At 38.0% G+C, this 13,011-nt stretch overlaps 1 protein-coding gene across 1 annotated transcript in view; it reads left to right on the top strand.

Moving 5' to 3' along the window:
- Positions 1 to 5,176: 5,176 nt before the first annotated feature.
- Positions 5,177 to 13,011, top strand: part of LOC115211115 — an 11,486-nt gene continuing 3,651 nt past the window's right edge. Inside the window, exon 1 of the mRNA XM_029780034.2 lies at positions 5,177 to 6,187. Within this exon, the coding sequence (XP_029635894.1) occupies positions 5,270 to 6,169 (900 nt within the window). The 5' untranslated portion in view covers positions 5,177 to 5,269 and the 3' untranslated portion in view covers positions 6,170 to 6,187. The remainder of the gene's footprint in view (positions 6,188 to 13,011) is intronic.

The raw sequence follows: 13,011 nt of genomic DNA, 5'->3' as shown, positions 1-13,011 counted from the left end.
AATGAATTATTATTTCATTTCAACCCCTACACACCTTATCATTCCTCTCACATTATATTACTTGTTTATAAAGCCCCTTTCTTAGACCACACAACATCACCCAGCTGAAGAGTATTTGCCAGTCAATGCCAGAACTATATTTTTGAAATCTTAACCCTTCATAACAATATGTTTGGCCTATTTAACACTTCTACTCCATAGTGCCTGGCTATTCGCCTGTTCATTATATGACCAAGCATCTAAATTTATCCTCATATCTCTTCTATATAAATGTGGTTATGTATGTGAGTTTAGCCCCAAAAGGCTCTGAAACAGTGTGTCCTCAAGAAAAATGAGTCTGGTGTTTGAAATCTTCACCCTAAAGAGAAGGTCATCTGTAAATAATGGAAAAAATATATATAATTTATTACAAGAAATAACTCAACTTTTAAATCAACAACTCTCCCACTCGCTATCTATCACCATCAATCCATCTTTCTCTATTTGTTACCTCACTCTTTACAACTCTGTATAAATGTGTTGTCTCTCACACATTGCTTTCATTTTGTTTGAAACTTCTTCTAACGTTTACTTTCATTTTGTGACAGCTATTACACACAAACCCTGTTTTCTGATTGGGTAAAAATGATCAAACTTTAATATTTTTCTGAAATTTTCCTGTAATAAATGAATCACAAACTCAGTTCAGCATGAAAATGTACATCAATACAATGTGCATTTCTGCTTCTTTGGCCTTTGTCAGTAGCTTGTACTGACTGCTATTTTGTTTTAACATGCGGTTGACAGTGAATACAAGTCCGGATTAAGATCCATAAAGGCCATAAGCATTCAAAAAATTTTGTTATCCCTCCCTCATATAAATGTAATTCAAAATATAAACAACAATAAACCATAAAATAAATGTTTTTTCAAAATGGAGCAAAACATTAAGATGGAAAATTATGTTTATTTTTGTGTACTCACTTTATTTATATTTGGAAAGTTTTCTCCTACTTTTTTTAATTGCAAAGTCTTTGATCATCATCATCATCATCATTTAGCGTCCGTTTTCCATGCTAGCATGGGTTGGACGGTTCAACTGGGGTCTGTGAAGCCGGAAGGCTTCATCAGGCCCAGTCAGATCTGGCAGTGTTTCTACGGCTGGATGCCCTTCCTAACGCCAACCACTCCGCGAGTGTAGTGGATGCTTTTTACATGCCACCCGCACAGGTGCCAGACAGAGCTGGCAAACGGCCACGAACGGATGGTGCTTTTACGTGCCACCGGCACGGGGGCCAGGCGAGGCTGGCAACGGACACGAACGGATGGTGCTTTTACGTGCCACCGGCACGGGGGCCAGGCGAGGCTGGCAACGGACACGAGCGGATAGTGCTTTTACGTGCTACCGGCACAGGGGCCAGGCGAGGCTGGCAAGATCCTCGAAATTAATCTTACGTAACACATCTGCTTCCATACTTAGTAGAGATAAAGCATCCCAAATATTATTTTAGCAAATTAAAAATGATTTCTTTTGTGCTGTAAACCATCAACCACTTCTGAGTTACCCCCTCTCCACTTCTCTTGATTCCCAAGCACATGATTGCTTTGTTTAATGGTTAATCAAGAGCCAAGTGAGTACATGCTACTGACAAAGCCCAAAGAGACAAGAACATGCATCCAGCAATCTCACCACCATTACTGGTCCATTTCCCTCTGCTATTGGTATATTTGTATTTTTAAACACTGTACATTAACAGATATTTAACAGACAAATACCGCAGTTTAGTTTGCCTTTCTGCAATGCATTTGCATTAAGATACACAGACAGCTATTTGCATTTGTATTAAGTACAAATTATGTTTTGGTACTTTGCTTTTCCATAACATTTATTTTGATGTCTCTTATTTGTTAATGGTCATCTATCCTTATTCATATACACATATACACGTGGATTTGTTGACTTTTGTAAGCAGTTGACAGTTGCATATCTTATTATATCTATATACTAGCAGTATCGCCCGGCATTGCTCGGGTTTGTTTCGACTCTTTAGAATTAGAATTTTTGGAAAATAAAAATTTTGCATTATGTAGCTTGCTATTCTCTTTAAGTGAACATTTTTCTGGTTGAAATACACTGAAAAATGGCGACACAGCAGTCAAAAAATAGGGATTTTCATAGAAAAAAAGCACCCTTTTGATGTAAATAATTTTTGGTGTTAACATGGTCCGATTTCAATTTTTTCTTCTACGGAAGGAAGAGCAAGCCTTCTTCTATCAAAAAGGTGCTTTTTTTCTATGAAAATCCCTATTTTGGTCAACTTGCGCCGCAGGATCTTGGAGAAGATAATGTTAGTTGAAGGCTACCAAACCTGCCATACACAGACAACTTCAGCTTTATATATATAGATATTTGTGCATTTCTTCTTGTTGAGATTAAGAGATCCAACCATATATGAATTTGTACAATTTTGTCTCACCAGCGTTGAGGGAACTCAATTGTGATAGCTTACCTTTTACCTCCCACTCTGCTTCTCACAGCTTGCTTTTGGCCAATCAATATCAATTACCTTCCTTTTTACGACTTTGCTGTATCCCTTTATGATCAAAACACACTGTGTTTCCTGTCACATTAGCAAGGCAATTTTCTCAATTTCCTCTGCTTGATACCTTCAACATTAGCCACTGGGCAACACTTATTAAAATATTGTTGCTTATTTTGTTCTTAAAACCTCATTTCCACCTTTCTTCATCAGAAGTATCCTGTGTAATCGATTTGCAAAAGCTTTTTATTTGTGATTTATATCTTAAATTTGAAACGTGCCTTTTGCTTTCAAGTAAAATATGCATCTTTATGATACCATGTAAACTAAGCTGTTACATTTCATGTGTGTTAATGTATATACATACGAATGTGCACACATGCACGTACATGCACACACACACATACACACAGAGGCATATGTTTGTGTGTGTGTGTGTATGTCATTACATAGTTTTATTTCAAGATTTCTTGCCAATAGAGAAAGTGTTGGTTTCTAACCTAGATCCAATTCATTGGAATTTCAACAACATTCAACAGGGTATTTTTGTATGTATGTATGTATATATGTATGTATATATGTATGTATGTATGTATGTATGTATATGTGCAGATTTGTATGTTTTGTTTTATGTATGTATTCTCATGCATATAGTTGCATGTCTAAACATGCTCATATATACTTAAATGATAAACTTCTGGAAAGTTTTACAGATTTTTACAGTTCCAGTGATGGCTTGGATTGGTAGTCTTTGAATCAACCTTCTATATTTATATGTGTACAAATATTTGATTTTACGGAATGACATAGTTAACGAACATATATATTTCTTTATTGCCCACAAGGGGCTAAACATAGAGAGGACAAACAAGGACAGACAAAGGGATGAAGTCGATTACATCGACCCCAGTGCAAAACTGGTACTTTTATTTATCGACCCTGAAAGGATGAAAGGCAAAGTCGACCTCGGCGGAATTTGAACTCAGAACGTAACGACAGACGAAATACCGCTAAGCATTCCGCCCGGCGCGCTAACGTGTCTGCCAGCTCGCCGCCTTTGTTAACGAACATATAGATAACGAACATAATAGTTAAAAAAACTTCCATAATGCTATATGTTAGATAATTAAATAAAAGCAGTGAACTGTTATTGAAGACAGAATAAACAGAAAAAGTTAGAACTACAGCAAGTAATTAATATGTGCATGGTTTGACACCCAAAGTTGAACACGACACAAGCATGTTAAGTAGGAAAAAGTGAAAGGGTATGAGAGACCATCTCACAAAGCAAAGTAAGCTGCTGAATACTTCTATCTGAGGTTCAGTTGGTCAGCTTTCAATAACCTGGTGGATTTTCTGGAAGATTCAAGCAGACTATTTGGTATGAAGATTTCAGCCCACTTTGTTATTCATCAATCGATCTGAGCCATATTCACAAAGGCATTAATGCCTTTTATGGTGGAACGTTTAATTTTGCCAATCTGACCATGTCCATATGGTAGGCAGTGATCTTGAGCTGGAAAACTTGACCAGGATGGTTCAGAAGTGCTGCAAGCACATTGTGGGATATTGTCCTGTTGTAAAGGAAAGCTCTGACAGATATATCTTTTTTTAAGTCTGATCTAACATTCTTTGATCATGCAACATGTATTCACAGTGCCTTTATATGAGATATTTTCTTCAATACCTAGAAATTTGTAGCATTCGGGGTTTGCAGAACAGTTTTTTCAGCAGACATTTGTTAAATATGAACATTTCTTTTGGCCAAATTCTGTCCCAATGTCAGCGGAAAAAATTAATCAAATCCAGCTATTTTTGACATTGTTAAACATTTCAAATATAGATCTTTAAATGCTCCACAAAGAAATTATGCCTTGTGGTATTTCTTCTGACTCATTACATTCTGGGTTTGAATTCTGCCAAAGTCGATTTTGCCTTTCAGGGCCAATAACATAAGTACCAGTTGAGCACTGGGGTTAATGTAATAAAAAGAAACACAAGAAAAAAAAGGCAAGGAAGAGGAAGTGACAGATAGATAGATAGATAGATAGCCTCTTTCTTCTGTCTACTCCTTCACACCGAATCATTAATCCCTACATATTTTTTTCTCTCTCTCCTTTTTTTCACCTCTTAACTCTTTCTGTTGAAGAGCAGAAGCTCAAAATGTAAAAGACTTTTCCATTCTTCTCAACCGTTAAACTAATACAGCTGGTTGTTGTTCCCACACCTGTCTTTGTCTTTCGTTTTCTGTAACTTTGAACTATACATACATACATACATACATACGTAGCCTCTTACTTCTGGTTATTTCATCATGTTGAACCACTAATACCTACACATGTTTTTCTCTCTCCTTTTTTTTTTTCTCTTAATCCTTTCTGTCGAGGAGCATAGGTTCGAAACATAAAAGAATTTTCCATTCTTCCCGAGCATTAAACTAATACAGATGCTTATTGTTCCTACACCTGTCTGTCTTTTGTTTTCTGTCAATTTGAACTATAAATAGTTAGATTGACTGACAGATAGAAAGACAGACAGACTGTTAGGTGGATGAGTGGGTAAGTTACATGGTTATATACATTCCTTTGAGTAGAAATAAATTCTTCAAATTAAAAATTAAAGATTTAAATTGTTTTACTTTTTCTTGCACAGAATTGCTTTTGGATTGGAAATTTGCCAGCTGCTCACTGATGTCCTGCTCAATGGATGGAGATTTTGCTGTTTAACCATTTTTGCCCTATGACTAAAGAATGACCTCGGTAGATTTACCACTGATTCTCTCAATAGCACCACAAAATTCACGGCCTCTTATTGAAACACGGACCAAAAAAATGACACAGAGTTTAAACACATGGAAATCTGAAGTGGTGTCTAAAAATGTGGGGTCTAAAAATGGGGGTAAATATCCCCCTTTAAGTCAAATCTCTTCTGACTGTAGAAAAAAGACTCCCCCACCCGGTGACAAAACCATCTCAAGTGCAAGAGACTTCAGAAGCCCTAGGACTCATCAGTTGGTCCCAACTTCAGCACAAAGCAAACAAAAGGGTTTATATAATGGTTCAACAAAGAGACCAACGTTGGTTCATAGCTACAGTACACCTACAATATCATCAACTTCGAGACTGAAGACACCACGATCTGCTTGTGTTTCAACAAAAACATTGGGGTCAAGAGGTAAGGCCACGGCTGAATCTGGAAGTAGTCAAACTGAAAATAGCATTATTCCAATAAAAAGCTTCAACTCATTGTGTAGCCTAAGAGATAACGGTTTTCCCAACAAGCCCAGCTCTGGACTGAATTCCCCCAGACTGTCTAATATCACAAGTTTATCCTCCCCCAGGCAGTTACTAAATGCTGGAGCCAGTAAACAAAGTAAAAAAGCACCAAACACTGCCCGGGGGTTTACATCGAAACCATTAGCTCGAAGTTTTACCAGAGCAGGGAAGAGTATTAATAAGAAAGTCACAACAGAGAACAAAAAAAACCAACCAGGTAGTAATCGTGTGGATGATACCGATGAACGGATTATAAACTGGCTTATTGGGGTTGAGGACAGTGAACCTGAGGAGCCAGTTGCTCCCTTTATTGAATACTCAGACCAACCCTTACAAACAGATATAGCTGTACATATTGTTTACAATGAGGATTGAGAACACAGATTTCGAAAGGTAAGTCATACCCAGTTATTATAATCTTTTATTCTGACTGGAAATAACAAAGAAACCCTTTTCATGACACTATGCCTTGCCTAATAAAGTAGCTGTTCTCAAATTGATAAATGAATAATAATAATAATAATAATAATAATAATAATGATAATAATAATAATAATAATAATAGTCATCGTCGTCGCCGCCGCCGCCGCTCCGCCACCACCACCACCACCACCACCACCACCACCATCATCATCATCAGCATCATCACCACCACCACCATCATCATCATCATCGTCATCATTATTTAATGTCCTCTTTTTCATGCTTGAAAGGGGCCGATAGAGCATTTATTGGAGCTGATTTTCTACAGCTCGATACCCTTCCTGTTACCAGCCCTTACCTGTTTCCAAGCAAGGTATTATTTTCCCCATACCTAGACATGTTTTGCACAGAAGACTGGAAATATATTAATTTTAAATGTATGATGATGATGATGATGATGCTCATTCACAGCCATCACGTGATGCTTAGACAATGGTACACACAAACACACACACAGTGACAGGCTTCTTTCAGTTTCCATCTACGAAATACACTCACAAGGCTTTAGTCAGCTCAGGGCTATAGCAAAAGATACTTGCCCAAGGTACTGTGCAGTTAGACTGAACTGAACCCAAGACCACATGGTTGGGAAGCAAGCTTCCTAAACACACAGCTACATCTATATATAAAGCTGAAGTTGTCTGTGTATGGCAGGTTTGGTAGCCTTCAACTAATACTATCTCCTCCGAGACCCTGCAGCGCAAGTTGACCAAAATTGAGAGTATGATAGAAGAAGGCTTGATCTTCCTTCCATAGAAGAAAAAATTCAAATCGGACCATGTTAACACCAAAAATTATTTACATCAAAAAGGTGCATTTTTTCTTTGAAAATCCCCTATTTTTTACGATTTTTTGACTGCTGTGTTGCCTTTTTTCGGTGTATTTCAACTAGAAAAATGTTCACTTAAAAAGAATAACAAGCTACATAATGCAAAATTTTTACTTTCAAAAATTCTAATTCTAAAGGGTTGAAACAAACCCAATCAACGCTGAGTTATACTACTAGTAAATAGATAGAGCCAATCTACCATCATAACATAGGGAAATTGTTTACCCTAATTTTTATTCAGAAGAAGACAAAATAGACTTTTAGAGGCATGTAGAACTATTTGTTAATAACCAAATGTACTCTTTCCTTATTTAAGACAGTAAGTTATAATCCTAGGAAATTGGGCAAATTATCTAGCAAGCTGGGTGATTACATAGAAGCTCCTTCATAAATATGTTGGCTTGCAGTGTAAGGTTCAAATTCTTCCATTCTCCCAAAGGTAAAGCTACTTTTATCTGACTATATCCTATTCTGGAAGACCTCACATCCTCATGTCCACTTAACAGTATGCAAAATAGAGATAAGTACCATGGATAATTGTGATATGAAGGTGGGTAGGTAGATTAAGTCAGTGATACCACCTCCTGGGGAGCAGTGAAAATTATTAATATTAGAACAGGGGTTGAAGGGGATTGAGGGGGATACTATATAAAGGATAATACATAAAGGCATAGGAGTGGCTGTGTTGTAAGTAGCTTGCTTACCAACCACAAGGTTCCGGGTTCAGTCCCAGTGTTGCACCTTGGGCAAGTGTTTTCTACTATAGCCTTGGGCTGACCAAAGCCTTGTGAGTGGATTTGGTAGACAGAAAATGAAAGAAGCTCATCATATATATGTATATATATGTATATGTCTGTGTATATGTTTGTCCCACCCAACATCGCTTGACAACCGATGCTGGTGTGTTTACGTCCCCGTAACTTAGCAGTTCGACATAAGAGACCGATAGAATAAGTAGTAGGCTTACAAAGAATAAGTCCCCGGGTCGATTTGCTCGACTAAAGGCGGTGCTCCAGGATGGCCACAGTCAAATGACTGAAACAAGTAAAAGAGTAAAGAGTAAAGGGTACTGGCTGAAGCCATATGCTAAGGGTTGGGTCAATAACTCAGGTCAAGTGATGATACACTAAATGTTCGCTTATCATAGAGATGATGCTGTGGAAAATAGTCACCCATATCAAACTAATATCTGAAACTAAATTACTTTGGTCTGATATTCCTGCATGGGTACATCAAAAGAGGACGAGGGAATGAGGACAAGGGGTATTGCAAAAGTGTTAGTAAAAGAAAAGGAGTAATATTTTTTTTTGTTTCTTTACTACCCACAAGAGGCTAAACATAGAAGAGACAGACAAGGACAGACAAACGAATTAAGTCGATTACATCGACCGCAGTGCATAACTGGTACTTATTTAATCGACTCCAAAAGGATGAAAGGCAAAGTCGACCTCGGCGGAATTTGAACTCAGAACGTAACGGCAGACGAAATACGGCTACGCATTTCGCCCGGCGTGCTAATCTAGTGTAATAATATTTCTTTATTGCCCACAAGGGGCTAAACATAGAGGAGACAGACAAGGACAGACAAACGAATTAAGTCGATTACATCGACCCCAGTGTGTAACTGGTACTTATTTAATCGACCCTGAAAGGATGAAAGGCAAAGTCGACCTCGGTGGAATTTGAACTCAGAACGTAACGGCAGACGAAATATGGCTATGCATTTCGCCCAATGTGCTAACGGTTCTGCCAATATTTAAAAGGGGGTCTGAGAAGCATAAGATTAGACAGATTAAATAAAGAAAGAAGAGAGAGCGTCAGATAAATATGAATGTCAATAAGTGTGTCAGGGGACCATAAAACTGTAGCTTACCTATTTTGATTTCTTTTATGGCTAACTCAAAAAGTGCTCGCAACCTTTTTGCAAAGTCTTTTAGACTTTCAGGGTGAGAGTGGGGCCTTAACGGAGAGAAATCTTGATAACTTCAGATAAGAAAGAAATGTAATTAACTATGAAGTGATTCCTGTAAATCAATCTTGGTGTGAATGAAAACTAGTCAGCTCTGTTAAGCAGTGTTTAGGTAAGGTGTGTCCAATGTACTGTTACAGCTATTCCTTTCAATCTGGAATAAAAAATTGGCAGGTCAGCTTATCAGATGTATAACAGTGATATACTATTGGGTTGTCTGGAAAGTTCATGCCAATTTATAGTAGCTAACCTTTCAACTTATTTTAGAACATGGTTGAGTCCATAAAATAGGATTTGACTACACCTCCATTTAGAGCACAGTTTAAGCTATCTTTTCGTGGAAGAAGATTTATGTTCCTATAACCTCTGTTAATTCTGTAACCCTTTAAAATGGAAGATAAGTAAGTTCATTTTCGGCACTTGATGCTTTGGGAACCAGACAAAAATTGCTGCAGCTCGGCTGGGATGTGTTACCCCACCCTCCATATTCACCAGATATTGCTCCTTCGGATTTCCACTTATTCAGGTCTCTGCAGAATAGTCTTAATGGTAAAAATTTCAATTCTCTGGATGACGTAAAAAGATACCTTGATGAATTCTTTGCCATGAAACCCCCTCAATTCTGGGAAGAGGATATTTTCAATTTAAAGGAAAGATGGAGACGAATTGTGCAACAAAATGGTTCATATTTGGTTGAATAAAAATGTAATGGCAAATATTTATTGAGCTTTTTCTTTCCTTTAAAAATGGGCATGAACTTTCCGGACAACCCAATACTTATTTAGTTAAACTTTTAGTTGTCATCGGGATGATTAGAACTTGAAATACGTCTTCCTAGCATTCAAGACTGTTGAAGAAAGATATGAGTCACGAGGAATGTTTGAACTCATAATTAGCAGTTTGACTGATTTATGGAGAAGCTGAACTCGCCCTGGTTGCTGCGGCTATGTCTGTAACAATATCATCATTTGTAACATAATGACTCGAATGATACATTACTAGAAGTTTCTGGCATTCGGTTATCTGGCAGTCATAAATAATTAAAGCAAAGGCAGGTGTCTTGTTTTAACATGTCTTTACTCATAGAAAATATCCTGAGAAACACTCACTGTGGGCTACGAAGATAATTACTGATAACCAAGCAAGTGGAAGACTGATGGCTAAGTAGATTTTCAAACATTATTTAATTAAGCTCAACTGTGAGACATGTTGCTCACTGATACATGATTTCAATGGTAACTTCAGAGTAGTAACAGCTGCCATTTACTTAATCTAGCTTATAGCTTCACAGTTTATACTATCTAGGTGTACACCTTTTCTCACATAAGCCAATGAGGGAGCATCCAAGTGGTCATTTGACTTGCTTGAAGTAGCGGCTAAATCTCCTTTAAATCACACCACAAAGGGAAGAGCCCATTAGATAATATAGCCCTATATATCCTTAAAAAGGATAGGATGACCTTGATCAGGATGCTTTAGATCATAGGCTTACTCTATTGAAATTGAACTTATATATAACAGTGGAGGTGCAATGGCCAAGTGGTTAGGGCAGTGGACTCACAGTTGGAGGATTGCGGTTTCGATTCCCAGACCAGGCATTGTGTGTGTTTATTGGGCGAAAACACCTAAAAGCTCCATGAGGCTCCGGCAGGGGGTGGTGGCGACCCCTTTTGTGCTCTTTCGCCACAACTTTCTCTCACCCTCTCTTCCTGTTTCTTGAGTAACGCTGCAATGGACTGGCATCCTGTCCAGCTGGGGGGAACACATATGCCACAGAAACCGGGAAAACGGGCCCATGAGCCTGGCTAGGCTTGAAAAGGGTGACGTTATATATATAACAACAACTGGTCTCAGAGGAATTGTATACCCCTTTCGCATTATCATTCATTGAGATTGAAATGACTGAGAATATCAATGTGGAGACACAGTTTTCGATTCTCACCCAGTTATTCACTGTTCAGTGTCTTTCAAATATTTTTGTGGCTGCATTCACAGTTTATTTGAAAATATGTGTAGTCTATCTTCAACCCTAGTTCAGTCTTTCAAAAATAGTTTTGGTGAATGTATAGGTTGTACAGAGTTATTATAAGGTAAGATGATCCAAAGAATTAGTAGTGGTCTGTATCAGCAAAAGTTAATGCAAAAGTAAGTTCAAAGATGAAAATAAATTACAATGAGTTAATTTGATATAAGTGGAGACGCAATGGCCTAGTGGTTAGGGCAGTGGACTTGCGGTCGGAGGATTGTGGTTTTGATTCCCAGACCAGGCGTCGTGTGTGTTTATTGAGCAAAAATACCTAAAGGCTCCATGAGGCTCTGGCAGGGGGGGGGGAACCCCTGTTGTACTCTTTCACCACAACTTTCTCTCACCCTCTCTTCCTGTTTCTTGAATAATGCTGCGATGGACTGGCGTCCCACCCAGCTGGGGGGAACACATATGCCACAGAAACCGGGAAACCAGGAAACCGGGCCCATAAACCTGGCTAGGCTTGAAAAGGGCAATAACAAAAAATTTGATATAAGGAGTGAGAAATCCAATGTTTTTGAACACACAATAATTCTTTAGCAAAATAAAAAAAAATTGTGTATGCGTATGTAAGGAGTGTGAAAAGTATTTTGAGGATGTATTTGATAATTTGATAAAACAACTCTAGTCTAGCAAAAACAAAATGTATTTTTATAAAAGGATTGTACACATTTTCCAACAAAGCTTTTTTATAAGATTATTCTATGAATCCACCTTCAGCTTTGATGACTGTTTCAATCTGGAACTGTAATAGTTGACATACCTGCTCTAAATGTCATCTAGGAGGAGAATTTTCTTCTGAGACTGCTTCTGCAGCAACCGGTGTTCCCACATCGAGTGTACTTCAATGTATTAAATATGACTTTATACAAATATATTTTATTGAACACTGCTTCATGCAACTTTGGCTAATAACCAAATATACTAATGAAATAATGTGACATGATGTAGCAGTCACAAGTCTAAAAGAAGTTTCATTTTTTGTCAATATTGGCAATATTCTCAAGTTTATGGTAATTCCACTTATTCCGCTTCTGTATCTCAGATGTTGGTATTGGTGCTGGTACTTCAAATGTAGGAGTGGCTGTGTGGTAAGTAGCTTGCTTACCAACCACATGGTTCTGGGTTCAGTTCCACTGCGTGGCACTTTGGGCGAGTGTCATCTTCTATAGCCTTGGGCCGACCAAAGCCCAGTAAGTGGATTTGGTAGACGGAAACTGAAAGAAGCCCATCGCATGTATGTATATAGATGTATATGTGTGAGTGTTAGTGTGTCTGTGTTTGTCCCACCTCCAACATCGCTTGACAACCGATGCTGGTGTGTTAACATCCCCGTAACTTAGCGGTTCGGCAAAAGAGACCGATAGAATAAGTACTAGGCTTACAAAGAATAAGTCCTGGGGTCGATTTGCTTGGACTAAAGGCGGTGCTCCAGCATGGCCGCAGTCAAATGACTGAAACAAGTAAAACAGTAAAACAGTAATGCTATATTTTCTTCTGATGCAATATTCTTTGTTCTAAGCAATATTTTGGGATACGTACCTCAGTATTTGTAACACACATTGTATAAAACAGCAAAGATAGAGTGACCATTAATATTGATTTCGAATTTTGGATCAAGGCCAGCAATTCTGGGGGTGGGGATACGTTGATTACATCGACCCCAGTGTTCAATTGGTACTTATTTTGTCAATTCCAAAAGGACAAAAGGCAAAATCTATCTCAACAGAGTATGGATTCAGAACATAAAGACAGACAAAATGGTGCTAAATGTTTTGTCCGGCAAACTAATGATTCTGACAGCTTGCCATCTTAGAGTGACCATTAATATTAATGTTTTTGGCTTGGAAAGCAGTTTTCCCATGCCCAGTTTATCATGCATAAACATACCTTTTGGCCATATTCAATCT

This window comes from Octopus sinensis, linkage group LG4 (assembly GCF_006345805.1).
Source record: "Octopus sinensis linkage group LG4, ASM634580v1, whole genome shotgun sequence".
Classification (NCBI taxonomy): Eukaryota; Metazoa; Mollusca; class Cephalopoda; order Octopoda; family Octopodidae; genus Octopus; species Octopus sinensis.
This window is presented reverse-complemented; position numbering and strand designations above follow the sequence as displayed.